Source organism: Oryx dammah, unplaced genomic scaffold (genome assembly GCF_014754425.2).
Source record: "Oryx dammah isolate SB20612 unplaced genomic scaffold, SCBI_Odam_1.1 HiC_scaffold_25, whole genome shotgun sequence".
NCBI classification, from domain to species: Eukaryota; Metazoa; Chordata; class Mammalia; order Artiodactyla; family Bovidae; genus Oryx; species Oryx dammah.
This window is the reverse complement of record NW_024070209.1, coordinates 19,195,767-19,222,957: the sequence shown is the minus strand read 5'-3', so window position 1 is coordinate 19,222,957 and position 27,191 is coordinate 19,195,767. Positions and strand designations below refer to the sequence as shown.

Below are 27,191 nucleotides of genomic sequence, written 5' to 3'. Positions count from 1 at the left end.
AGAATAGCCACCACTCTGGATTACTTTTATTTTCCTCCTGGCAAGTAGATGCTTTTTGTACCATGTGATCAGTCATTCTTCTGTCCAGATCTTTTCTGCACACAGCAAGTACATTACCTGGGATGATTGTAGGAGATGTCAGTGAGAAAAAGACTTGAGCTAAATGCCCACGTCGTCAGTGACAGAGCAGGGATATCTCATTGTTGTGAATATAAGTACATGGCAGGCACAAGAAGGGATAGGATAGCAAGATCATGTATGGTTTAAATAACAGGGCTTTCTGGGCTTCCCTTGTGGCTCAGCTGGTAAAGCTCCCTGGGTTTGAAAGATCCCCTGGAGAAGGGAAAGGCTACCCACTCCAGTATTCTAGCCTATAGAATTCCGTGGACTGTATAGTCCATGGGGTCGCAAAGAGTCAGACAAGACTGAGCGACTTTCACTTCACTTTACAGAGGCCTAATGAAGGGAATGGCAACCCACTCGATTACTCTTCCCTCGAGAATTCCATGGACAGAGGAGCCTGGCAGGCTACTGTCCATGGGATCACAAAGAGTTGGACATGACTGAGTGACTAACACTAACTAACTAGAGGCCTAATGTAGGAGCAAGCAGCAAGGTGTTCCTAAGGTTTGCAGAATATAAGGAAGAAAAAATAACCTTCTTTGGAAAACAGTGAGGCATAATCTACAAAAGTTGAAAGTATGAATACAATATAATCCAGCAACTCCTCTCTAAAGTAAATACCTGAGAGAAATGCATGCACATGTGTGCCAAAAAAAATCCTCAGGAATTTTCATTCCTGGGTTATTTGTGCTAGCCAAAAAAACAGAAACAGCCAAAATGTGCTCCATTCTGCAGAGTGGAAAATGGTGTAATTCTTCAATAAAATATTATACAACAATAAAAATGAATAAACCCCTATTATATGGAATCACATGGATGAGTCCAGCAGACATATTGCTGAAAAGAAACCAAACACAGAAGAAAACAGCTTTCATGGTTCCATTTGTATAAAATTCAAGAACAAGGCTACACTAGGCTCTACTGATAGATGTCACAGTAGATTGTGATTATATCTGAGCAGCTAAGATGTTTGCTTGAAGCCACATTTTTTTAAAAATCAAATTTAATGTTTTTTTCCTGATATTTTGTGGATTTTACCAGGGACGGGGGAGCCTGGTGGGCTGCTGCCTATGGGGTCACACAGAGTCGGACACGACTGAAGCGACTTAGTAGTAGTACCAGAAAGTGTTAAAGGAAAGTTTCCAAACAAATACAAGTTAATTGTTACCTGGTTTACAGTGGCTGCAAAACACCATCAGTGATAATTTGTATCTCTCATATAAGAGATGTTGAAATGGAGGGGTGGGGAAGTGACTTCAGGATCATTCAGTTCAGTCGCTCAGTCGTGTCCGACTCTTTGTGACCCCATGAATCGCAGCACGCCAGGCCTCCCTGTCCATCACCAACTCCCGGAGTTCACTCAGACTCAACGTCCATCGAGTCAGTGATGCCATCCAGCCATTTTAGGATCATTAAAACTGAGTTTTTGAAAACATTATGTAAACCTTAAAATATTTTATTTCGTTCACTTTGACCCAGGATTTGTTGAGTGTATTTTCTTAGCTACAATTCTATTTAATTGTAATTAAATGAAATTATATGGTGTTATGCTTCATATATGTTTAATCCTTTGATCTTTCCACAGTTGCATAAGATAGGTAGGACTTGTCTGTACAGATAAAAAAGCAAAACTCTGAGAGATTTGTTCCTTCCGTGTCATATGACCATGCTTAACCTTACCTATAGGATATTTGAAAGTTTTAAAATGTCATTATTTTTAGGAAGAGAAAAGAAAACATTATGTTGAAAAAAATCTGATCTGTTAGGTTTTCTCTCCTCAGTTATATATATATATATTTTTTAATATTCGGTATAATTTCAATGATTGTAAGCTTTATTCAAAAATGAGTTACAAATGCTATATTAACAGCATAAAAATACATTATCTAGCATTGTGAAGGAGTGATGTCTTCCATATAATTATTTTCCCCTCCATCATTTCTGGATGAGATTCTTTCTAAAATGTCTTGCTTCCTTGTTTAAAAAACAACATATGGAGCAGAGTTTAATATTTGCTTGATGAATCAGATTGATAGATTGAGTGATAATAGATTTATTATCTATTATATGATTTACTATGTATCATCTACTGTTCTAAGTAAAATATTTGTTTTAACTTATTTTATTTTTACTATATTCCTGTGGGAAATTGCTATCCTCATTTCATATATGAGCAAACAAGGCACAGAGAGGTTAGGTAACTTCCCTAAGATCACACAGGAGTAAGTGTGTGATTTAAACCCAGTCTGGCAACTGGAGCCTGAGCTCTTAATTATTATGCAGTGGTATGTCTTACGGTTTATATCATGTATTAGAGTGTACTGTAGTGATTCTTTCAGGAACTTTTGAAGTGAAAAATATTCTATACCAAAAGAATCTTTTGCAGTTCTTTTCAGATATTTATGTTTGCTTAATTTTAATTTTTTATTTTAATATGTACCTTCCTTTACTCTCAGTTCTTACTGTGTGCTCTACCCTGTGACTTTTCATTTGGTGCACTTGATCTCTGTGCACTTTAAAAATTTCAGTGACATGGAGAAGGGAATGGCAACCCACTCCAGTATTCTTGCCTAGAAAATTCCATGGACAGAGGAGCCTGGTGGGCTGTGTCATTCATGGGGTCACAAAGAGTCGGACACGACAGAGTGACTTCATAGTCGATTAACAATGTTGTAATAGTTTCAGGTGAACAGTAAAGGGACTCAGCCATACATATGCCTGTATCCATTCTCCCTCAAACCCCTATGAGGCCCATCCAGGCTAGCACATAACACTGAGCAGAGTTCTGTGTGCTATACAATAGGTTTTTGTTGGTTATCCATGTTAAGTATGGCAGTGTGTACATGACCTTGCCAGAGTCCTAACTATCCCTTCCCCCTGGCAACCATGAGTTTGTTTTCTAACTCTGTGAGTCTCTTTCTGTTTTATGTTCATTTGTATTATTTCTTTTTAGACTCCAAATGTAAGGGTTTTCATATGATATTTCTCCTTGTGTCTGACTTCATTCAATATGACACTCACTAGGTCCAAAAAAAAAAAAAAAAGTCAGTGACAGAGTTTAATAGGACTGTGTATAAAATGTGCAAAAGATCCTTCTGGGTTTTAATGTAAGTATATTATATGATCTTTAACCCAAGACTTGGGGCAGTTCTTTTGTAGCCTATTAAAATACTCCATATATTTTATTGGTATTACTAGTTTTTGAAAAGTCCATCATTTGGCTCTATTGGAAACAAGGGGGTTAAATGAAGAGCCTCTTCAGAAATTGTCAATATACGTTCATTAGACAAGTGAGATTACAGCTTTTTTAAAAAAGTCTAAAATTGTTATGGTTTACAGGTTCACCTGTGTAGTTCCCATCTGTTACTTCGACGAGCAGCTGTGGCCTGTCTCCGGCAGCTTGCCCAAAGAGAAGCAGCTGAAGTATGTGAATATGCCATGAACCTGGCAAAAAATTCAGGAGACAAAGAGAGCAGTGGCACCAGTAAGTCCCATTATCAGTCAATATTCTTCTTAAGTATTACTTATTAAATAACATTTTTGCATTGAAATATCATCAATTTTCTTTCTTTTAAAACTTGTTACTTTTAAAATTCCCGTATAGTTTTCTTGGTAGTTTTACATTTTTAACTTTTTAAACACCCTCTTCCAACAACACAAGAGAAGACTCTACACATGGACATCACCAGATGGTCAATACCGAAATCACATAGGTTATATTCTTTGCGGCCAAAGAGGGAGAAGCTCTATACAGTCAGCAAAAACAAGACCAGGAGCTGACTGTGGCTCAGATCGTGAACTCATTATTGCAAAATTCAGACTTAAATTGAAGAAAGTAGGGAAAACCAGTAGACCAGACAGGTATGACCTAAATCAAATCCCTTACGGTGATACAGTGGGAGTGACAAACATATTCAAGGGATTAGATCTGATAGACAGAGTACCTGAAGAACCATGGAAAGAGGTTCGTGACATTGTACAGGAGGTAGTAGTCAAGATCATCCCCAAGAAAACGAAATGCAAAAAGGCAAAATGGTTGTCTGAAGAGGACTTACAAATAGCTGAGAAAAGAAAAGAAGCTAAAGGCAAAGCAGAAAAGGAAAGCTATACCCATTTGAATGCAGAGTTCCAAAGAATAGCAAAGTGAAGTGAAATCGCGCAGTCCGACTCTTTGTGACCCAATGGACTGTAGCCTACCAGGCTCTTCCGTCCATGGGATTTTCCAGGTAAGAATACTGGAGTGAGTTGCCATTTCCTTCTCCAGGAGATCTTCCCGACTCAGGGACTGAACCCAGGTCTCCTGCATTGTACGCAGACACTTTACCATCAGAGCTACTAGGGAAGTCTGGAGATGATAAAGCCTTTCTCAGTGATCAAATGCAAAGAAATAGATGTAAATAATAGAGTAGGAAACACTAGAGATCTCTTCAAGAAGATTAAAGACACCAAGGGAACATTTCATCAAAGACAGGTACAATGAAGGACACACATGGTATGGACCTAACAGAAGCAGAAGATATTAAGAAGAAGTGGCAAGAATACACACAAGAACTATACAAAAAAATCTTCATGACCCAGATAATCATGATGGTGTGATCACTCACCTAGAACCAGACATCTTGGAATGTGAAGTCAAGTGGGCCTCAGGAAGCATCACTACGAACAAAGGTAGTATAGTTGATGGAATTCCAGTTGAGCTATTTCACATCCTAAAAGATGATGCTGTGAAAGTGCTGCACTCAATATGCCAGCAAATTTGGAAAACTCAGCAGTGGCCACAGGACTGGAAAAGGTCAGTTTTCATTCCCGTCCCAAGAAGGGCAATGCCAAAGAATGTTCAAACTACCACACAATTGCATTTATCTCACATGCTAGCAAAGTAATGGTCAAAATTCTCCAAGCCAGGCTTCAATAGTACGTGAACTGTGAACTTCCAGATGTTCAAGCTGGTTTTAGAAAAGGCAGAGATCAAATTGCCAACATCGAAAAAGCAAGAGGGTTCCCGAAAAACATCTATTTCTTCTTATTTGACTAGACCAAAGCCTTTGACTGTGTAGATCACAACAGACTGTGGAAAATTCTGAAAGAGGTGGGAATGCCAGACCACCTGACCTGCCTCTTGAGAAATCTGTATGCAGGTCAGGAAGCAACAGTTAGAACTGGACATGGAACAACAGACTGGTTCCACATCAGGAAAGGAGTACATCAAGGCTCTATATTGCCCCCTCCTTATTTAACTTACATGCAGAGTACATCATGAGAAACGCTGGGCTGGATGCAGCACAAGCTGGAGTCAAGATTGCCAGGAGAAATATTAATAACCTCAGATACACAGATCAACCATCCATTTGGCAGAAAGCAAAGAAGAACTAAAGATCCTCTTGATAAAAGTGAGAAGGAAGCAAAAAAGCTGGCTTAAAACTCAACATTCAAAAAACAGAGATCATGCCATCTGGTCCCATCACTTCATGGCAAAAGGATGGGGAAACAATGAAAACAATGGCAGACTTTATTTTGGGGGGCTCCAAAATCGCTGCAGATGGTGACTGCAGCCATGAAATAAAAAGACAGTTGCTCCTTGGAAGAAAAGTTATGACCAACCTAGACAGCAGATTAAAAAGCAGAGACATTACTTTGCTGACGGAGGTCCATCTAGTCAAAGCTATGGTTTTTCCAGTAGTCATGTATGAATGTGAGAGTTGGACTCAGAAGAAATCTGAGCACCAAAGAATTGATGCTTTTGAACTGTGGTGTTGGAGAATACTCTTGAGAGTCCCTTAGACTGCAAGGAGTTCAAACCAGTTCATCCTAAAGGAAATCAGTCCTGAATATTCATTGGAAAGACTGATGCTGAAGCTGAAGCTCCAATACTTTAGCCACCTGTTGCGAATACCTAACTCCTTGGAAAAGACCCTGATGCTTGGAAAAATTGAAGGCAGGAGGAGAAAGGGACAATAGAGGATGAGATGGTTGGATGGCATTACCGACTCAATGGACATGAGTTTGAGCAAGCTTTGGAAGTCGGTGATGGACAGTGAAAGTCTGGCATGCTGCAGTACATGGGGTCACAAAGAGTCAGACACAACTGAGAAACTGAACTGACTGACCTTTTAAAAATTTCATAGCTCAAAATTTTGGGGGTAGCTTTTAGTGTCAGAACACTTCTGCCATCCCTAAAGGACATTATAACTGTATAAGGGGTATTGCCTTGTATCCATAATAGGGTTCTGAAAAGAGAAATGATCTATTTTAAGGATACTTCAAAGCTTCTGATGTTTGACAATAGTTAATTTTTTGTGATGTTACTTTTCCTTGAAGTTAAGACCAGAGTAACCAATTAAAGTATGAAATGTCAGTAGATGTTTAGGTAGTGAAAAGTAGATCTTTACTTTCTTCAGTTCTTTTTGCTTTTCCAAGGGTTTTAAGTATAACTTGCATATATAATTGGTCCTTTGGGGATTCCCTGATATCTCAGTTGTTAAAAGAATCCACCTGCAATGCAGGAGAGTCTGGTTTGATCCTTGTGTCGGGAAAGTCCCCTGGAGAAGGGCTAGGCTACTCACCCCAGTATTCTTGGGCTTCCCTTGTGGCTCAGATGGTAAAGAATCCACCCACAATGCAGAGACCTGGGTTCGATCCCTGGATTGGGAAGACTCCCTGAAGAAGGGAAAGGCTATTCACTCCAATATTCTGGCCTGGAGAATACCATGGAGTGTGTAGTCTACAGGGTCACAAAGAGTTGGACACGACTGAGTGACTTTCACTTTTCCTCTGGTTCTAGGGCTAGGTGGTTTGGGAACTTTAGGAGCTTAATTGACAGACATATTTCCCCTATAGTGAGAGAAAATTTCTACTTTTAAGAGGTTCCTAATGCATAGTAGTTTCTTGGGTACCAAGAAGTAATATACTAAAATAGCTTCAATTTTAGCATAATGTAAATAAGAACTCTGTTAGCAAGCACACACTGTATTGTAGAGTGTATAGGAAGTTTACTAAAAAAATCTAGCAGTAAACATTACTGCTTTTTGGGGAGAAAACATAGCACCAAAAGTAGTTACAGAATTCTCTTGAATAAAAATTTCAGAACTTTTCTGCCAGTCACCATAATCAATATTGAAAGAGATAAACTAAGAATGGGAAAAATATTCACAAAATATCCTTTGTTTATTAAAATGTGTGCATTGTATTTTAATATTTTAAGGCTTTTACAAATGTGTGTCAGGGGGCCTAAGACACCCTCCCCTAGGTTTGGTGATTTACTAGGACTCAGCATATAGTCACATTTATGGCTATGATTAATAACAGCAGAAGGATACAAAGCAAAATCAGCAAAGGGAGAAGGTATATGGAGTGAAGTCCAGAGCAGACCAGGCACAAGCTTCTAAGAGTTCACTTCCCATGGAATCACACAGGATATGCTTAATTACCCAGCAAGGAGTTGTGACGACACATGTAAAATGTTGTCTTCCAGTGAAGCTTGCTAGACTCTCAGTGCCTAAGATTTTTATTAGGGGCTAGTCAAATAGCCATGATTTACCTAGCATATACTGGAAGTTCAGATTTTCTGAAAGTTTGTTGTTCAGCCTAAACAGATGTCCAGCATAAACCCTGTTGTTGGTACAGACAACTTAGGCATACTCAGCCACTTTTATCAGGAAATGATAGCGCTGTCTTGAAACCCAATCCCCAGATGCAAGTCAAGGACTAACTGTGATATCAGACCTTGATAGGGTAGTCTGGGACCTGCTAGGTTAACTCTTCAATGCAGAGTATGCAAAAGAGATGTTTTATCAAGGAAGCAATACGAACATATGAAATGCCTTTAATGATTAAATAGTTGCATGTTAATACAGTCATAAGATAGCATTTTTCTTCTATGAAACTGATTAAGATTAAAAATTATGATTTTAACCAGTGTTGGGAGAGGTATGAATAAAAGAAATTTCTTATACTACTGGTAGAAACATAAAGTCGCACAAGTTTCCTTGGAGGATTTTTTTGTCAGTATATCCTCCAAGTTTTCAAACCGTGCTAACCCTTTGACCCAGCCTCTTTCAGGAATTCCTCCTCAGTGGTTAATCAGTTAATGTACTCCTAAGTCAGTGATTTGCTATGTTCATGTAAATTCATGTTGTGAAAGTCTAATTCCTGCTCTGGGAAAATATTCACGCTATACTGCTAAGTGAAAAATAGACATCTGTGCTTAATCTCTCTAGAATGTTACTTCCTCAGAACCTTCCATTTCCTGCTGTCTTTGAATTCCCCTGTCTGTGGCTGTTTTCTGCAAGCCTCTCCTTATTATGTCTTTGGAGTGATTCAATTTCAATTTGTTCATCCAACATATATAGCAATAATTTTTTCAGATGATTAAATCTATTTAAAAATATATCTCTTTCCCACACTTTTCTTGTTAAAATCAAATATATTTATCAAGTATTCCCTGGAGATTTGTTTAAAATACCGTAGGATAATCAGTCTTAAAGAGCAGGGTTTTTACTTTCATTGTCAGATTAAATTCTAATTCTAAAAACATGTAATTTGGAGACCGTAGCTAAATTGTGTATATATAGCTAACTGGTTTTTTTGTTGTTGTGAATACTATTACCACTAGTATACAATAAAGTCCTGTACAAATTCATTTGAAATAATGTGCTTTTCAGATGTTAGTCCTTTTGCGCCTGGAGCAAGTTCTCGAAGTGATATCCATTGCCGGCATCAAGGTGTTAATATAACAGAAACTGGTCTTGAGGGACTTCTTTTTGGAATGCTAGACCGGGAGACAGACAGAAAATTATGTTCTGATATCCATGATACTTTGGGACATATGCTGTCATCACTGGCTGTAGAAAAGCTTTCTCATTGGCTAATGCTTTGTAAAGATGTCCTAGCAGCTTCTAGTGGTATGTATTTAATATATATATTCTTAAAATAAGGAAAATTATTTATTTTTGATACATATCTATAGATATATACCATATATAGATATACATACATATATATAAATTTGAGCCTACATTTTAAAATAATAATAAGTTGTACTCTATAAATCCCTGTAAAGGGATTAATTAAGGTTAAATTATATTACAAACTAATGAACTCTGATTATTTTTTGGCAGATAACTAAGTTCAAACTAATTTTCATATATTAAAATCCCAGATTACTGTCTTGTTCAACATAAGATGTAGAAGTAGTGAAATATGTAAATATTTTTGTTATTCTTTCCCTGGGTTTTCATTTCTATTTTTATATATCTTTTTAAATTAAATATATTTAGGAGAAATTTTACTATCATAAAAAGATCAACAATCATACCTTTCATAAAAATAATTATTGTGAAAGTACATGCAAAGGAGACAAAACAACATTATTGAATTTCAAAGTGATATCTGATAACTACTTTCATTATTTAATTTTTATACAGTTTTTAAAGGTTGCTTTTCATTTACATGTATTACACAATTATTGCCTGTATTCCTCGTGGTGTACATCACATCCTTGAGCCTGTCTTACATGCTTTGTACCCAGTCCCCCTCTGGTTTTTTAATTGATTCTCTGAAAAGAACCTTGCCAGTTCTACTTTTTAAATTAGATTCCTTCAAACAGTGCTATATCTAAAGCATCATTTTTGCTATACGTGAGGTTGTTATAATGTTCTTTTACTCTTGTTACAGATATGAGTACTGCAACTCCTTTAAGCAGTGGAAAAGATGAGGAATTTGAGAAGAAAGATGAGATGGATGATGATACCATGTTTACCACACTCGGAGAAGAAGATAAATCAAAGCCCTTCGTGGCACCTCGCTGGGCCACTCGAGTATTTGCTGCTGATTGCCTGTGTCGAATCATCAATCTGTGTGAGAATGCAGACCAGGCTCACTTTGATCTTGCCATGGCACGTTCTGCTAAACTACGAAACCCCACAAGTAAATTTAAAATCAGTACTTCTTTTCCCCAGAGTATTTTTTTAATAGGTTTGAAATATTTTACTGCTTTGTAACATGCTTTAGACTGTGCTCTTCATTTATTGTAAGTTTCCTTGCTTTTTGCCTTTGTTTTTTGTCCTCTTTACATACTGTCTCTCTTCTGACCTCTATTTGGAAGGTAAGTTGAGGAAAGTGGGCCAAAGTTATATATCTATCTACCTTAAGATATATTCATCTTAATCATTTATCCTAAGAATAATGATGGCCCAAGCATAATGACAGTAACATATGTTTCCTTTGTACCTTATCCTACTTTTAGCAAAAGTTTAAGGTGAATAAATAAAGTGCATTTGCAGTCCCCAGCCATGGAGAATGTCAGAGTTTGTGAATGCCATGGCAGATTTTAAACTCGGATTTCAGAAATGCTATTGCATATTTTTGAAAAGGTGAAATTGTTTATTACTGAAACCTTTTACTTTTTGATCATTTGTAAGCTTTTATACTGTATATCCCCTGGATCAGATATTAAATGGAATTTACAGAGATCATCAGGTTTTGTGTTTTCACTTACAAATGAAGAAACCCAGAGAAGCTGAGAGACTGGTAGAGTAACAGAGTCTCTTATCTTATGCTTTGTTGTCTCTTCATCATCCTGTCATTTTTTAAAATATCTGAAGACATGGTATGTATTATCAGTATTGAGGTCTATATGTTAAAAATGCCTTCCAGTTTATTTTATTGTGTCTAAGAAGCAGTAAAAGTCACAGATGGATTAAAAAGCAAAAAGTAAAACAGTATTACACTGGGTGTAAAATGTGAATCTGATCTAGGATACCAGTAAAGCACAATATGTTGTGAACACAGTGTCTTGAATCATGTCATTCATCAAATAGTCATCAAAACTTGTTCTTTGCTATCCATTGGGGATCCAGAAGGAAAAAAATAACAGTCTGTGCTTTTGAAGATGTTCTAGTCTAGAAGACAAAGAGACAAATTTGTCACTCAAATAATTATATTTCCCAGTAATGGAAGGATAGAGTACTTTGGGAACATAAAAATTGCTATTCATTTCCTGAAGAACTAGGGGATACCTCAAAGAAGAGGTCATATTGAAGCTGAATTTTATAGGAAGAGGGAGGGTTTTTCCAAGTAGAAGAGGCTGGTTGTGTTAGTTTTCTGCTGTTATTGTAAGAAATGACTGTAAACTTAATGGTTTAAACTAACAGGAATTTATTAAGTTACCGTTCTGTGGGTCAGAAAATCCCAGGATATTATAAACCTCTGTTGTTGTTCAGTCATCCAGTCGTGTCTGACTCTTTGCGACCACATGGACTGCAGTACTCCAGGCCTCCCTTTCCTCACCATCTCCCAGAGTTTGCCCAAGTTCATGTCCATTTCATCGATAATGCTGTCCAGCCATCTCATCCTCTAATGCCCTCTTCTCCTTCTGCCCTCAATCTTTCCCAGCATCAGGGACTTTTCCAATGAGTTGTCTGTTCACATCGGATGACCAGAATACTGGAGCTTCAGCATCAGTCCTTCCAGCGAATATTCAGGGTTGATCTCTCTTACGATTGACTGGTTTGATCTCCTTGCTGTGCAAGGGACTTTCAGGAGTCTTCTCCAGCACCACAATTTGAAGGCATCAATTCTTTGGCATTCTGCCCTCTTTATGGTCCAGCTCTCACAGCCATACATGACCACTGGGAAAAAACCATAGCCTTGATTAGACGGACCTTTGTTGGCAAAGTAATGTCTCTGCTTTTAAATATGCTGTCTAGGTTGGTCATAACTTTCCTTCCAGGGAGTAAGTGTCTTTTAATTTCGTGGCTGCAGTCACCATCTGCAGTGATTTTGGAGCCCCCCAAAATAAAGTCTGTCACTGTTTCCATTGTTTCTCCATCTATTTGCCATGAAGTGATGGGACTGGATGCCATGATTAGTTTTCTGAAGGTTGAGCTTTAAGCCAACTTTTTCACTCTCCTCTTTCACTTTCATCAAGAGGCTCTTTAGTTCTTCACTTTCTGCCATAAGGGTGGTGTCATCTGCATATTTGAGGTTATTGATATTTCTCCCGGCAATCTTGATTCCAGCTTGTGCTTCATCCAGCCCAGTGTTTCTCATGATGTACTCTGCATGTAAGTTAAATAAACAGGGTGACAATATAGAGCCTTGACGTACTTCTTTCCCGATGTGGAACCAGTCTCTTGTTCCATGTCCAGTCTAACTGTTGCTTCCTGACCTGCATACAGATTTCTCAGGAGGCAGGTCAGGTGATCTGGTATTCCCATCTCTTGAAGAATTTTCTACAGCTTGTTGATCCACACAGTCAAATGCTTTGGTGTAGTCAATAAAGCAGAAATAGATGTTTTTCTGGAACTCTCTTGCTTTTTTGATGATCCAGGGGATTTTGGCAATTTGATCTCTGGTTCCTCTGCCTTTTCTAAAACCACCTTGAACATCTGGAGGTTCACAGTTCACATACTGTTGAAGCCTGGCTTGGAGAATTTTGACCATTACTTTGCTAGCATGTGAGATGAGTGCAGTTGTGCAGTAGATTGAGCATTCCTTGGCATTGCCTTTCTTTGGGATTGGAATGAAAACTGACCTTTTCCAGTCTGGTGGCCACCGCTGAGTTTTCCAAATTTGCTGGTATATTGAGTACAACACTTTCATAGCGTCATCTTTCAGGATTTGAAATAGCTCAACTGGAATTCCCTCACCTCCACTAGCTTTGTTGGTAGTGATGCTTCCTAAGGCCCACTTGACTTTACATTCCAGGATGTTTCTGGCTCTAGGTGAGTGATCACACCATCACCATCTAGCTAGCTGCTAGACATTGCAAATTTTAAGTTACTAGTGATGCATTTTGTATATTCCTTTAAATAGTTTTTAACTTTGTTTTAAGATGTAGTTAAATTGCTTGGTATCTTTTGAATGCTTTTGATACTTGCTATTGTGCTTGACAGTATGGATCTAGGGCAGCCTTTATTCAAGGGCTAAAAGGAAAAAGACTTCCCTTTTCTCCATCTAACCTTATAGAAATCTTTTCCAGAGTAGAGGCTGGTAAACTACAGCTTGCAGTCCAAATCTAGCCTGCAGTCTGTTTTTATAAATAGTTTTATGGAGCACAGTATAGCTGTCTGTGTACATATGGTCTATGTACAGGTTGCAACAGCAGAGTTGAATTGTTATGAGAGAAATTACATGGCCGGAAAACCAAATATACTTACTATCTGGTTCTTTATGGAAAAAGTTTGCCAATCCCTGTTGACAAAAGAATTACAGACTCCACTGGGGAAAGTTATGGTAATCAGTTACTTTGCTTCAAATGTCATCATACATCCTGTAATGTCCATGTTATCATATTGTATAAAGGTTTACCACAGTTCTTCAGAGATTATGATATGGAAACTTTCTTGAAAGTATATCTTTTTTATTTTTAAACTTGGTATAACATGTTGATCATAAATGCTTTTTAAAACAATTTCACTTTGTATTTTTTATTAGTACACTTAATTTTGGAGATGTTTTACTTTTTGCCTCCTATTTTTATTTTTAGATGACCTCCTGGTGCTTCATCTCTCTGACCTAATTCGCATGGCATTCATGGCTGCAACCGATCATAGTAACCAGCTACGGATGGCTGGTCTCCAAGCGCTCGAAGACATTATCAAGAAGTTTGCCTCTGTGCCTGAGCCAGAATTCCCAGGTCATGTGATTCTGGAGCAGTATCAAGCTAATGTGAGATATTTTATTTGTTTCAAAATTAAAATTGATCATTTGAGTGAACACTAAAGTGAAACTCCCCTGGAGAAATGTATTTGGATCTGTAACCTATTTATTCATGTACCAGGCTTATGTTTTTTTCCCCTTGTCTGTTACATAGTTAGGATCAGTTCACAGCTGAAGAAACCATAATATAAAACTTGTCACTATTTTTAAGTCATGAGGTGGTATTAGTGATAAAACTAGAATAGATGTTCCAGCCTGGCTCTCCATTCTTATGTTTAGATTTTTAGTCATGCCATTTTAAAGATAAAAGGAACATTTAAAGAGTGTTGTGGATTTACTGCCATTATTTTTATATGTCAAGACTTGATAAGCATTTTTAAAAATAAAAAGCAATTGTCTCTTGTATGCTGAAGGATAAATTAACTTTTAGTAGCAATGAAAACTATTACCAAAAGAACTGTATATTTCAAAACATTTTTTTAATACTCTAAACAGAGATATACTTGTTTCTTCTGAAATTTATACTTGTATTTAGGTTCTTCAAAGGAGGCACAATAGGGACTTCCCTGGTGGCCCAGTGATTAAGATACTACACTTGCACTGCAGAGGGTACAGGTTCCATCCCTGGGCCACATGCACTGTGCCCCCCCACCCCCCACCAAATGAAAGGATGCACAATGGATGAAATCCTAGAAATGGTGGATTATGTGAAGAAGAGAGAAACCTGTTAATAAGAAAAGAATGAACTATTTTTTTCTATTGTGATTATACCAAAATCGTGGCTTCAGTCACATCGTACCTCATCTAACATCTATGCTCAAACATACACAAAATTAAAAAATGTGGATAATGTATAGTCCATTTTTTCCATTATAAGTATAGGTAAAGAAGTTATACTTTCTAGTCCAAATGGCTATAGAATGCTTTTATATAATGATTTACTCCCAAATACCCAGTCTATCAGAATGGTCTTTTTTTTTTTTTAATCTTCCTATTTAGAAATAATTAAAACCTACAGAAATAATTGCAAGAATAGTACAAAAAAGACCTTGTCTTATACCCTTCATCCTTCATTCACATTTGCCAATTGAGAATTTTGCCTCATTTGCTTTAATGTTTTCTCTTTCTCTCTCTGCTCACAACATACACTCTCTCAGCTTTTTTTCCCCTGAGTTGTTTAAAAGTAAGTTATCGAAATCATGTATCTTTATCCTTGAGCACTTTAGTCTGGGTTTCCAAAAGACAAGAAAGTTGTCTTATATAACCACAGAACAGTTATCAACTTTAAGAAATTCAAAATTGATGTACTACTTTTATATAATCTGTCATATTCCAGGTTTATCAGTCAACCCAGTAATATCTTTTATAATATATTCTCTTTCTCCTTCAGTGTGAGACTTAATAGCACCTCTAAAGTACGATTACTACAGTTGATCATTGAAATGCAAATACTGGTTACTTGCTATATGTATTTAGTCACTGAGAGGGATGCTTATTTCATTTCCAAACTCCTGTTGATAAGCCTTAGTGACTGAATCTCTAGTGTAAGGGGAGAAATCTCAAATTAGGAGTTGGCTATATCTAATTCCTTATTCACATCATACATACTAAATCTAATATAGCCAAGAGTCTGCGACTGATACTGGCTTATTAAAATAAAGCAGTAAGCAGAGTGGACCTGGTTAGTACTTGGTTGGAAAACTAAAGCTCATATTCCTTCATTTATTACTCTGAGAGCAGTACATAAATTAGTATTTCTTAAGCAACTCTCTTTTAAGACATCTTGTTTTGAAGTGAAATGATTTTTAAGGTCTTTTAGTGACTATGTGAATTTTTAGTACTATTCAGTTATTTAAGGAAATTGAGTGTTTAACCTCAGTTATAGGAGATTTGCCCATGAGGTAAACACTGTTAGAAATATGTTCAAGAATATGTAGACAGGAGAAAAACAGCCATTTTCTCTTATCTGTGGAAACATGTAGATACTATTGAAAATAAATGAAAAAGAAACAAAATTAATTGCTTATTTGGTATAAGATTCATACAGATTAAGTAATGATAATCTCCTGTAAAGCAAAAGAAGAATGGTATGATTGAGTTTATTGTTATCAAAAAGAGAGATAAGAGACATGTGATAAAAAGGAAAGGAACAAAGATGGGTTTAGTGTGTTTTCATCTCCAAAGACATAAGAGATTTCCTCAGTTCAGTCCTTCAGTCGTGTCTGACTCTGCAGCCCCATGGACTGCAGCACGCCAGGCTTCCCTGTCCATCACCAACTCCCGGAGCTTACTCAGACTTATGTCCATCGAGTTGGTGATGCCATCCAACCATCTCATCCTCTACTTATCTTTAAAAATAAAATGCTTGTACTCATTTTTCTAGGTGGGAGCTGCTCTAAGACCAGCCTTTTCACAAGATACCCCATCAGACATAATAGCAAAAGCTTGCCAGGTAAGAAGAAAAATAGAATTTTCTATATTCATCTTCTATAAATTTATAGATACTTTAGAACTTCACTTCCAAGAGAGAAAAATCAAATAGTATTAATTTTTATCTCAGAAATACAGCAGTGACGCTTTTCTTTTTTATCCTCTATGAAATGATGAAGTAGTAACTACTAATCACAACTTTTAAAAAAACATTTTTGCTGTAGCTGAGGTCACAACTTTGGAATATATAGCTCTTATGTTGTCCTATAGTAAATGGAGATGTAAAAGTCATAAGATGGACTAGAGTAAAATCTATAATAATTAAAGAATATATAGTAATGGTAAATAGGTAGTAAAAAGGTTTTTTTTTTTGACCACAGGTTGTAAAAATTGTACAAGTTTCTGTATATTAAATTATCCTAAAGACAATGTTTCAATATGGCAATTTCATTGCAAAATTAATCCCAGGGGATTATTCTCAAACTATTGTATCTGCAGAGAGTTACAAAAGCACATATGTTCCTACCCCTTCAGTAAGTTTGTCTTTTTCATGCTCCATCCTGAAAAAGGCTTTGTGCACTAAGCTCTAAACTTTCAGAAAATCTGATTTTTTATCTGCTAACCTAAGGATAGAAGAGAAGCAAGTCTGCCCTTTCCAGTTTTCTGGAGTACAGGGCTATAATCCATCTTTATTGCTTAGAATTCATAGTCAAGCTACATGTGGCCTCTATGCAGAGAATGTCCTGCTGTTTGCAACGACAAGTTTGAAATTCTGACGTTAATCTCTCTGTGGATAAATGAGTTGTCTCCTCCTCCTGTTAGTGTTTATTTCTTTGAAACCTGCTGTCTTATTGGTGGTCTTCAGAGAAATGAACTTCTCCCACCAACAGCAGACCAGAGAGAGAAGATGAGGGAGTGTTATTTAAGACGGAAGCTTGGGGATCATGGTACAAACCTTGGAGGTAGATTAGGTAAGCCATTTGGATTGGGATACTGGCACACAAGCATCAGAAATTGCAGTCAATGTATAAAATAAATGTATCATGGTAATGTTTCAGATTGTGATGTTTAAACACAACAAAACCTCCTACAAAGCTCCTGATGATCAGAAAAACAAAGGTGATTAGAACTTCATCTTGTGAATGATTAGTATGAAAATTCCATGTTAGTGAATTTGCCTTAAACTTATTTCTTAGATGGCCATGCTTTCTCTGTAAGAAGTGTCTTCTTTTCTAGTGGCAGGCTTAAAGTTTGACCACCTATCCTTCTGTTTCTGGGTAGAAACTTGGTTTTGAAATAGCTGGAGCACTGGGTTGCAAGTTCCTTTCATTAAGGTTACCGAAGGAATAGGCTTTGGGCAGGTGATGAATCTTGGCATCTCTGCTTGTTTACCAGAGTAAAATCATTATTAAACCAAGTGTTAATAATTCTGAGAAATTATAGGAAAACCCTCAAATGTTTTCAATTAAGGACAGTTGAGGACAGTAATCAGTAAGTTAATAAAAAATATCATTTAAAGCAGGGTTGGAATCATAAGCATAATGCATACTTTAGGTATTTTGTTTCAACCTGAGGTTTGTAAGTGTGGGTTCATTCACTGCTCTTTTTCTTTTTCATTCTCCACCCTTTTGCTGCGAGGCCAGAGTCTTTCCTTGCAGTATGATTCTGTTGTTTCAGTGTTGCTTTGTCTTTCTTCATAAACCAAATCCATAATGCAGTGTCTGTAGTTTCTGGTTTCATTTTCTTTAAAGTAGAGAAAGTACTGAGGTTTTTGCAAGGCAAACAGTGCCAAATTCTTGATTTTTGATAATTTTCCTCAACTTTACTTCTATTTCTACCAAAATTCAAAGTATCAAGTATCTCCAAAGTGTTATTTTCTTTAGGAATAACAACTTTTATTTTCACACTTATATTTAATTACTTTTTGCTTTAAATTTCAGTGTATTTGAGCATTGTGTGACTGACTTTTTTTTTTTTTGCCGTCTGTATTGGTAATAATCAGTTTTTAAATGTCCCTATTGAATTTTATTTAATTTAGTTTTGAATTCTTAGAGAATAAGATTATAAGAGAATGAAACAGTTTACACATACATTTACTCTTAACTTTTTTTAAAGTTTTAAATATAGGAATACAACCCATTAACCCAATTGAATATCTAGATGCTCTGAAAACCTGAAGCTTTTTCATAATTTATTTGGTAACAAAACCTGAGCTGACTGTATTGACTCAGCCCTGACATGAAGTTGAGTGAGATGATAGTATTGATTGATCTCAACTAGTGTGATTCGTAGTACATTTCATTCTGGAAGTATCTGTGGGTCAATTATGGGATGCTGCTACACCCCTTGCTTAATCCCTAATTAAATTCATGTACCTTACTACCCTTTAGGGTATAACGTGGTGAATTGTGCAACATGTTACCTAAGGATTTCAGGTGAGAAAGTGAGGACATACACCTGTTGAGAGAAGTGGCACTGTCAGACATCTTCTCTCACGCAGTAGGTTGTCTTTTTGTTTTGTTGATGGTCTCCTTTGCTATGCAAAAGCTTTTAAGTTTAATTAGGTCCCATTTGTTTATTTTTGCTATATTTCTTTTGCTTTAGGAGGTAGATCCAAAAAAAATATTGCTGCAGTTTATGTCAAAGAGTATTCTGCCTGTATTTTCCTCTAGGACTTTTATAGTAACAGGTCTTACATTTAAGTCTTTAATCCATTTTGAGTATATTTTTGTTCAGTTCAATTCAGTTGCTCAGTAGTGTCTGACTCTTTGCAACCCCATGGACTGGTTAGATTTCCTTGCAGTTCAAGGAACTCTCAAGAGTATTCTCCAACACCGCAGTTCAAAAGCATCAATTCCTCGGCACTCAGCTTTCTTTATAGTCCAACTCTCACATCCATACATGACTACTGGAAAAACCATAGCTTTGACTAGATGGACCTTTATTGGCAAAGTAATGTCTTTGCTTTTTAATATGCTATCTAGGTTGGTCATAGTTTTTTTTCCAAGGATCAAATGTCTTTTAATTTCATGGCTGCAGGTACTGTCTGCAGTGATTTTGGAACTGCAAAAAATAAAAGTCTCTCACTGTTTCCATTGTTTCCCCATCCATTTGCCATGAAGTGATGGGACCAGATGCCATGATCTTTGTTTATTGAATGTTGAATTTTAAGCCAGCTTTTTCACTCTCCTCTTTCACTTTCATCAGGAGGCTCTTTAGTTCTTCTTTACTTTCTGCCATAAGGGTGGTATCATCTGCATATCTGAGGTTATTGATAATTCTCCGGGCAGTCTTGATTCCAGCTTGTGCTTCATCCAGCCTGGCATTTTGCATGATGTACTCTGCATGTAAATTAAATAAACAGGGTGACAATATACAGCCTTGACATACTCCTTTTCTGATTTGGAACCAGTCTGTTGTTCCATGTCCAGTTCTAACTGCTGCTTCTTAACTCGCACAAGGTTATTTTTTTGTATATGTTATTTTTGTATATGGTGTTAAAGGATGTTCTGATTTCATTCTACATCTAGCTGTCCAGTTTTCCTGGCACCACTTATCGAAGAGACTGTCTCTTCTCCATTATATATTCTTGCCCCCTTTATCATCGATTAATTGACCTTAAGTGTGGCTTATTTATGGGCTCTCTGTTCTGTTCCATTGATTTCTGTGTCAGTTTTTGGGGCAAATCTATACTATTTTGATGACTGTAGCTTTGTAGAATAGTCTGAAGTCAGGGAGTGTGATTCTTCCAGTACTCTTTTTCTTTGTCAAGTTTGTTTTAGCTATTCAGGATCTTTTGTGTTTCCATATAAATTTTTTAATTTTTTGTTCTAGTTCTGTGAAAAATGTCATTGGTATTTTGATAGGGTTTGCACTGAATTTGTATATTGCTTTGAGTAGTGTGGTAATATTAACAATATTAATTCTTCCAAACCAGGAACATGGTATATCATACCATCTGTTTGTATCATCTTCCGTTTCTTTCATCATTGTCTTATAGTTTTCCAAATACAGGTCTTTTACCTCCTCATGTAAGTTTATTCCTAGGTATTTTATTCTTTTTGATGCAGTGGTCAATGAGTTGTTTTCAGTTTCTCTTTCTGATAGTTCTTTGTTACTATATAGAAATGCAACAAATTTCTGTATATTAATTTTCTTTCCTGCAGCTTTACTGAATTCACTGATGAGCTGTAGTAGTTTCCTGGTAGCATATTTAGAATCTTCTATTGCTGTGGCTAGGACTTCCAAAACTATGTTGAATAAAAATGGCAAGAGTAGATATACTTGTCTTGTTCCTAATCTTAAAGGAAATTCTTTCACTTTTCACTGTTGAATGTGATGTTAGCTGTGAGTTTGTCATAGATGACCATTTTAAGTTGAGATTCCTACTGTGTTGGAACACAGTTGTTCCTACTGTGTTCACTTTCTGGAGAGTTTTCTTTTTTTCATCGAAAATGGATTTTGAACTTTATCAAAAGTTTTTTTCTGTTATCTATTGAGATGATCACATAGTTTTTATTCTTCATTTGTTAATGTGTATCACACTGATTGATTTGTAGATATTGAAGAACCCTTGTTATCCCTGGGATGAATCCTACTTGATGATGGTGTATGACTCTTTTAATGTGTTGTTGGATTTGGTTTGATAATATTTTGTTGAGGATTTTTACATTTACATTCATCAGTTACATTGACCTGTAATTTTCTTTTTTTGTGGTATATTTGTCTGGTTTTGGTTTCAGGGTGATGCTGGTCTCATGGAATGAGTATGGAAATGACAGATTTTTAGTCAAGTTGTTCCCATTGAAAAATACTGATTTGAGGACTTCCTTGGCAGTCTGGTGGTTAAGACTCCACACTTCCAGTGCAGGGGGCATAGGGTTGATCCCTGGTCTGGGAACTAAGATCTCATATACTTTGTGGTATGGCCAAAAAAAAAAGTACAGATTTTAAAAGCTAATAACTTAGAACTCATACACAAAACAAATGGTAGACAACCTATTGAACAGGAGAAAATAATTGCAAATGCCACTGCTGTTGCTGCTAAGTTGCTTTAGTCGTGTCCGACTCTGTGCGACCCCATCAATGGCAGCCCACCAGGCTATTCCGTCCCTGGGATTCTCCAGGCAAGAATACTGGAGTGGGCTGCCATTTCCTTCTCCAATGCATGCATGCTTGCTAAGTCACTTCAGTTGTGTCTGACTCTATGCGACTCTATGGACAGCAGCCCACCAGGCTCCTCTGTCCACAGGATTCTCTAGGCAAGAATATTGGAATGGGTTGCCATTTCCTTTTCCATTTACAAATGATATGACCAATAAGAGGTTAATATCCAAAATATATAAATAGTTCATACGACTCAACATCAAAACAGACAACCGGATTAAAAACTGGATGGAAGTACTGACTAGACATTTTTGCAGAGAGAAAATGCAGATGGCCAATAGGCACATAAAAAGATGCTCACCATCACTTATCAGAGAAATGAAAATCAAAGCCACAACTAGGTATCACCTGACACCAGTCAGAATGACTATCATAAAAAAAAAAATACAAAAATAGCAAACATTGGTGAAGATGTGGAGAAAAGGGAACTCTCATACACTGTTGGTGAGAATGTAAATTGGTGCAACCAGTGTGGAAAACAGGTTTCTCAAAAAATTTAAAATAGAATTACCTTGTGACCCAATTGAGTTTATATCTGAAAAGAACAAAAACACTAATCTGAAAAGAGTCATGCACCTCAGTGTTCCTAACAGCATTATTTACAGTTGGCAAGATTTGGAAGCAGTCTAAGTGTCCATCAGCAGATGAATAGATAGAGAAGATGGAACGCTACTCAGCCATAAAAAGGAGTGAGATTTTGCCATTTGCAGCAACATGGATGGACTTGGAGGGCTTTATGCTAACTGAAAAAATTCAGAGAAAGACATATACTGTATGCTGTCATTTATATGTAGAATCTAAACAATATAACAAACTAGTGAACGTAACAAAAAAGAAACAGACCTATAGACACAGAACAGACACAGAACAAACTAGTAGTTACCAGTGGGGAGAGGGAAGGGGCAATTTGGGGGCAGAGGCAAAATAAAAACCCTCATAATTAGGAGATTATGTGAAATCATAGATGAAAATTGTGAAGCACAGTAGAATTTAAAGACTTTCATTTAATTTATAAAAGAGTTGGCACTATCAGGCAGCCCCTTCCTTCTTGACATTCTTCCTTTGTTTTCAGTATCACCACACTTACCTATTTTCCTATTACTTTTCTGGCATTTTCTTCTCAGTTTCTCTCATTGTTTATTTTTACTCTGTCTCTCCCTTAAGTTTAATTATTTTTCCTGTGTTCTATCCTTATGGATCTATCCTTATCTTTTTTTTAAAATACCTGTCCTTGAACAAAATTACCTAGCACTTTAGTGATCACTTTTGCCTGGAGAATTCCTAAATCTGCTTAGTTACCTTTGTCTTTGCCCCTGAGATCCAGACCCAAGTTTCCAACTGCCCACGAACTCAGCATGTCATAATTTAGTTCATAGTCAAAATCATGCTGCTCTGAAACTTCTCATCTCTACCACACTTCTCTGTATTCTTAAATAGTGGTATCACCTATCTTCCATTCATCCAAGGTAGAAGCTTTGACAATCAAAATTTGGTAATCATCACCTCTCACTGTTTACATGTCCCTGCTTTCACCCTCTTAAAGTACATAATTAGTTTTCAAACCTTGTGATTTCTACTTCCAAGTCATTCTCAAATGCCTCTCCCTTGTCATTTGATTCCATATCATCTCTGTCCAGTGGTGTTATAATAGTCATGTAGCTGAACACAGTGCTTACTATCCAAACACATGTTTTCCTGTGTTTATTGATAGTATTTGAGCAGTTTTCCTAAGGCACAATTCTAATAATATTCCTCTACTCAGAAGCCTTAGAAACTCATGATTGCCTGCAGAAAAAGTTTGCTGATTTCAGTTAACATGGAATTTAAATTGGACTGTAACCTAATCCTAGTTAACTTTCCTAATCTTTTTTCTTTCTCCACCAAGCTCCTCTCTATCTGTATACACAAAACTTCCTGATAGCTAAACATTCCCATTTCTTGTGCTAGAATTAATTTCTTCTTTCTCTCTTTTTAAGTGTAGTATGACAGTCATAAAACATGCTTATGTGTTCATTTAATGTGTGTTTACTTACCTGAGGAGAGAGACTAGATTTTTTTTCTCTTTACTTTTTTGTTTCTTTTAAACTTCTCTGTATAGCTCAGAATAACCTTTTGACTATAGTAAACAAAAATGTTGAATTAAAGAATTATTTGTGACTGAACTGATTTGAATGCAGCTTTTTTTCTGTTAAAATTTTTGGGAATTTAGATAGTGGAAACATGGTGAGTAAATATTGTTTTGTTTTCTACATAGGAGTATAATAAGTTCCATACTTGCTATTGATTTTTTATTAAAAAAAAAAAAAAAAGCATAGCATTGAAGGATTTTGTTTTGTTCATTGGTTTTGTTCTGTATTGGTACCCCCTAGGAAAAAAATCCAGAGAAGGCAATGGCACCCCACTCCAGCACTCTTGCCTGGAAAATCCCATGGATGAAGGAGCCTGGTAGGCTGCAGTCCATGGGGTCACTAAGAGTCGGACACGACTGAGCGACTTCACTTTCACTTTTTACTTTGATGCCTTGGAGAAGGAAATGGCAACCCACTCCAGTGTTCTTGCCCAGAGAATCCCAGGGACAGGGGAGCCTGGTGGGCTGCCGTCTGTGGGGTCGCACAGAGTCGGACACAACTGAAACAACTGAAGCGACTTAGCAGCAGCAGCAGGAAAAAAATCATATTAACGCCAGCCTTTTATATGTTTAAACTTAACTTTTTAATATAAAAATAAGAGTTTTTTTTTTTTTCCTCCCCCCTTTGGCTAGGTGTGTAGTACATGGATCGGAAGTGGAGTTGTCAGTGATCTCAGTGATCTCCGTCGAGTACACAATCTACTTGTTTCTTCACTGGACAAAGTTCAGGCCGGAAAAGGATCTTCCAGCCAACTGTACCGAGAGAGTGCTACAACCATGGAAAAACTGGCTGTTCTCAAAGCATGGGCAGAGGTAACGGCAGCCTGTTGTTTTTAATTGTTTCTCCATCCATGAGAAAATATTCCTTTCTCCAATAGGTAAAAAAATTTTGTTTGGTTTTTGTTTTTTTTTAAGGTGACCTTTGGTATAGAGTGCTTTAAAAAATTTTGCTATTTGCTTTCTCACTGAAATACATATACATTTATGTCTCAAGAGCTCATATTGAACCTTTGAAAATTAGTATTTCTAATTAGTGTTTTTTTAATTTATTTAATTGGAGGCTAATTACTTTACAATTTTGTGGTGGTTTTAGCCATACGTTGACATGAATCAGTTTAAAAACATCTATATTGAAGAAGAGCTCGTCTTACTTACTATGGATAAATTAAGTGGGGAAAACCTACAAATAATAAAAAAATAGAAAAAATTGTGCTAAGAATCTTTTATTTGATTAAATTTCAGGAGACTTGCTGCCACTCATTGATTAGGCTATAGGAGTTTATTTTGTTGTTGTATATTTTATTTTTTTTTAACAGCTGTTTTTACCTCTTTTTATGCCCACATTATTTTTAAAAATAATGATGCTGTTTTAATTTCACTTTTCTAAATCCCTTCTGCTAGTTACTTCCAAATTCTTATCCTTTGCATGCGGGTATTTCAAGTATCTCTTTATTCCTTCCTCTGCCAACCCAGTATCTTACTTCCCTATTTCCATGGTTATCAGCAGCCTGTGACCACCCCGCAGGCAATTGCTGGCTCAAAGCATACAACACCCAGATGATACAGTTTAGATAAAGGACCTCTGGGGTTTTGTGGATCTTTTTGTCACAGAAGAAAAAGAAGGGAAAATTAGAGCAATAAGATATTGTAGAAATTAGTTTTCTTTCTGTTTTTTATATCACGTTGTTTTCATAGAGTATCCCTGAGTGTGTTCATTTATTTTCACCCTGCTGCCATCTTTTGTCTTAGACAAGTAAAATAACATTTGCATTGATAAAATGTTTGTTCTTACTGATAAGATCTTATCAAATTAATGCAAATGTATAATTTTAAGTGGAAAGTAGTGTTAGAAAGATACTTATAATGTGATTGCTTTCTCACTTTGAGATTCACAGAAATTCTGTTATTTTCACATATCTAATTTTTAGCTAAAAGTTACTGTAGAAATTACATTCCAAATGATTGAATGACTTTTATTTTAAAAAAATCTTTCAAAATTGTTATTAATTCTCCAGCCCCATTCAGTAATTTCCCAAACATAGAGACAGTTATGTAATTGGATAAGACCATTTGCCAGTTAGCTGGTTCTCTGCTAACTTGCATGAATGTGCTTGATTTACCTACTAGGTAGTGTGGCACAGTTCAATATAAAAAGCTTTAAATGTTGAATCACAGACCCTACAGCAAGTTCTGTCTCTATAATTCACCATCTTTTGTACTTTGATCAAGTGAGTTGATCTCTCAGATACTGTTTCTTTATCATAACATGGAAGCACAATAATATTTTCTAAAGTGACATGTATTTAAAAAACCAAGCATTGTAACTGGCACTGAATAGAAAACAAATAATTAGTTGTAACAAATTAGATGAAAACTTCATATAACTAATTTATTAATGCACATTTTTGTTTGAAACTCTTTTCTTATTTTGGGGTAACTTGGTTCTATAATTAAATAATTTACACTTCAGCCCTCAGCCTATAATATTGTCAAGTAAATCTTTTCCTTGCTTAACTTCCTTCCTTCATCTTTTTACCTCAAAGGCCCAACATATTGTAGATTTCTCTGTTCAAGATCTATCTTTGCTTCTACTTTTTACTCAGAAAGTAGAGAATGTTAGTTTTCCAGCTCCTCAGATTGTTACCTTCAGGTCTTGAGATCTGTGTGAGTTGATAACTGTCCTTTTACCTTTGTGACCTTGGGTGAATTATTTACCTGCTTCTCTAAACCTGATTTCTCAGCCCTAAAGCGTGGATAATAATTATGCACATAGAATTACATTGTGAAGTAAATGAGACTTCATTGTGAAGTAACAAGGACTGTTTTCAATAACTACCTTATTTATATGCTCAGTGAATGTTGCCTGCTGTTACTAGTATAATTATTATTATTATTTTAAAGTTTTCCTCTAATCTAGGATTCCCTTTTCTCGATTTTCTTTCCCACTCTGATTCATTCAACAAAGTGTTAAATGAACATTAGCTCTGTGCCAGAGCAGTTGATAATACAGTAGTGCACAAGCCAGATGTTCTACACTTATAAAGGAAAACTAGTGGACCAGTATGTGTGGCACCCCACTCCAGTACTCTTGCCTGGAAAATCCCATGGACGGAGGAGCCTGGTGGGCCGCAGTTCATGGGGTCACTAAGAGTCGGACATTACTGAGCAACTTCACTTTCACTTCTCACTTTCATGCATTGGAGAAGGAAATGGCAACCTACTCCAGTGTTCTTGCCTGGAGAATCCCAGGGAGGGGGGAGCCTGGTGGGCTGCCGTCTATGGGGTCACACAGAGTCGGACACAACTGAAGCGACTTAGCAGCAGCACAGGAAACGTACAGACTGTTGTAGACACATAGCAGAGGCACCTAAGTCTAGGGTTTCAGAGGAGGCTTCCTGGAAAGAGCAACAGTTAAGCTGGGGCCTGGAGCATGAGAGCAGATGTTAGGAAGGAGTCTGAGGAGGAGACTATTTCAAGCTAAGTGCATTCAGTTTTCCCCCACTTCTGTCTCTCTCCATCTCCCTCTGCGTGTTCTTCCTCCCTCCTTCCCTTCCTTGTTCCCCAACTCAGCTTCCTCTTCCGCTCACTCTCCTCTTCACGTCCTTGAGTGTTGAGTCACCCACTTCTCAGTCCCCTGCAATCTAGGTTTACTCTCCCACTCCACTGAAATTACCAAAGTTCCAAA

General features: G+C 36.7%; 1 protein-coding gene across 2 annotated transcripts in view; it reads left to right on the top strand.

Annotated features, from left to right (window-relative positions):
• HEATR5B (HEAT repeat containing 5B) overlaps nucleotides 1-27,191 on the top strand; it is a 96,773-nt gene that overhangs the window by 47,689 nt on the left and 21,893 nt on the right. For both annotated transcript variants that reach the window (XM_040224633.1, XM_040224632.1), the window contains exons 22-27: nucleotides 3,463-3,607; nucleotides 8,784-9,023; nucleotides 9,796-10,047; nucleotides 13,610-13,791; nucleotides 16,166-16,234; nucleotides 24,140-24,319. In XM_040224633.1, the coding sequence (XP_040080567.1) occupies nucleotides 3,463-3,607; nucleotides 8,784-9,023; nucleotides 9,796-10,047; nucleotides 13,610-13,791; nucleotides 16,166-16,234; nucleotides 24,140-24,319 (1,068 nt within the window). The remainder of the gene's footprint in view (nucleotides 1-3,462; nucleotides 3,608-8,783; nucleotides 9,024-9,795; nucleotides 10,048-13,609; nucleotides 13,792-16,165; nucleotides 16,235-24,139; nucleotides 24,320-27,191) is intronic.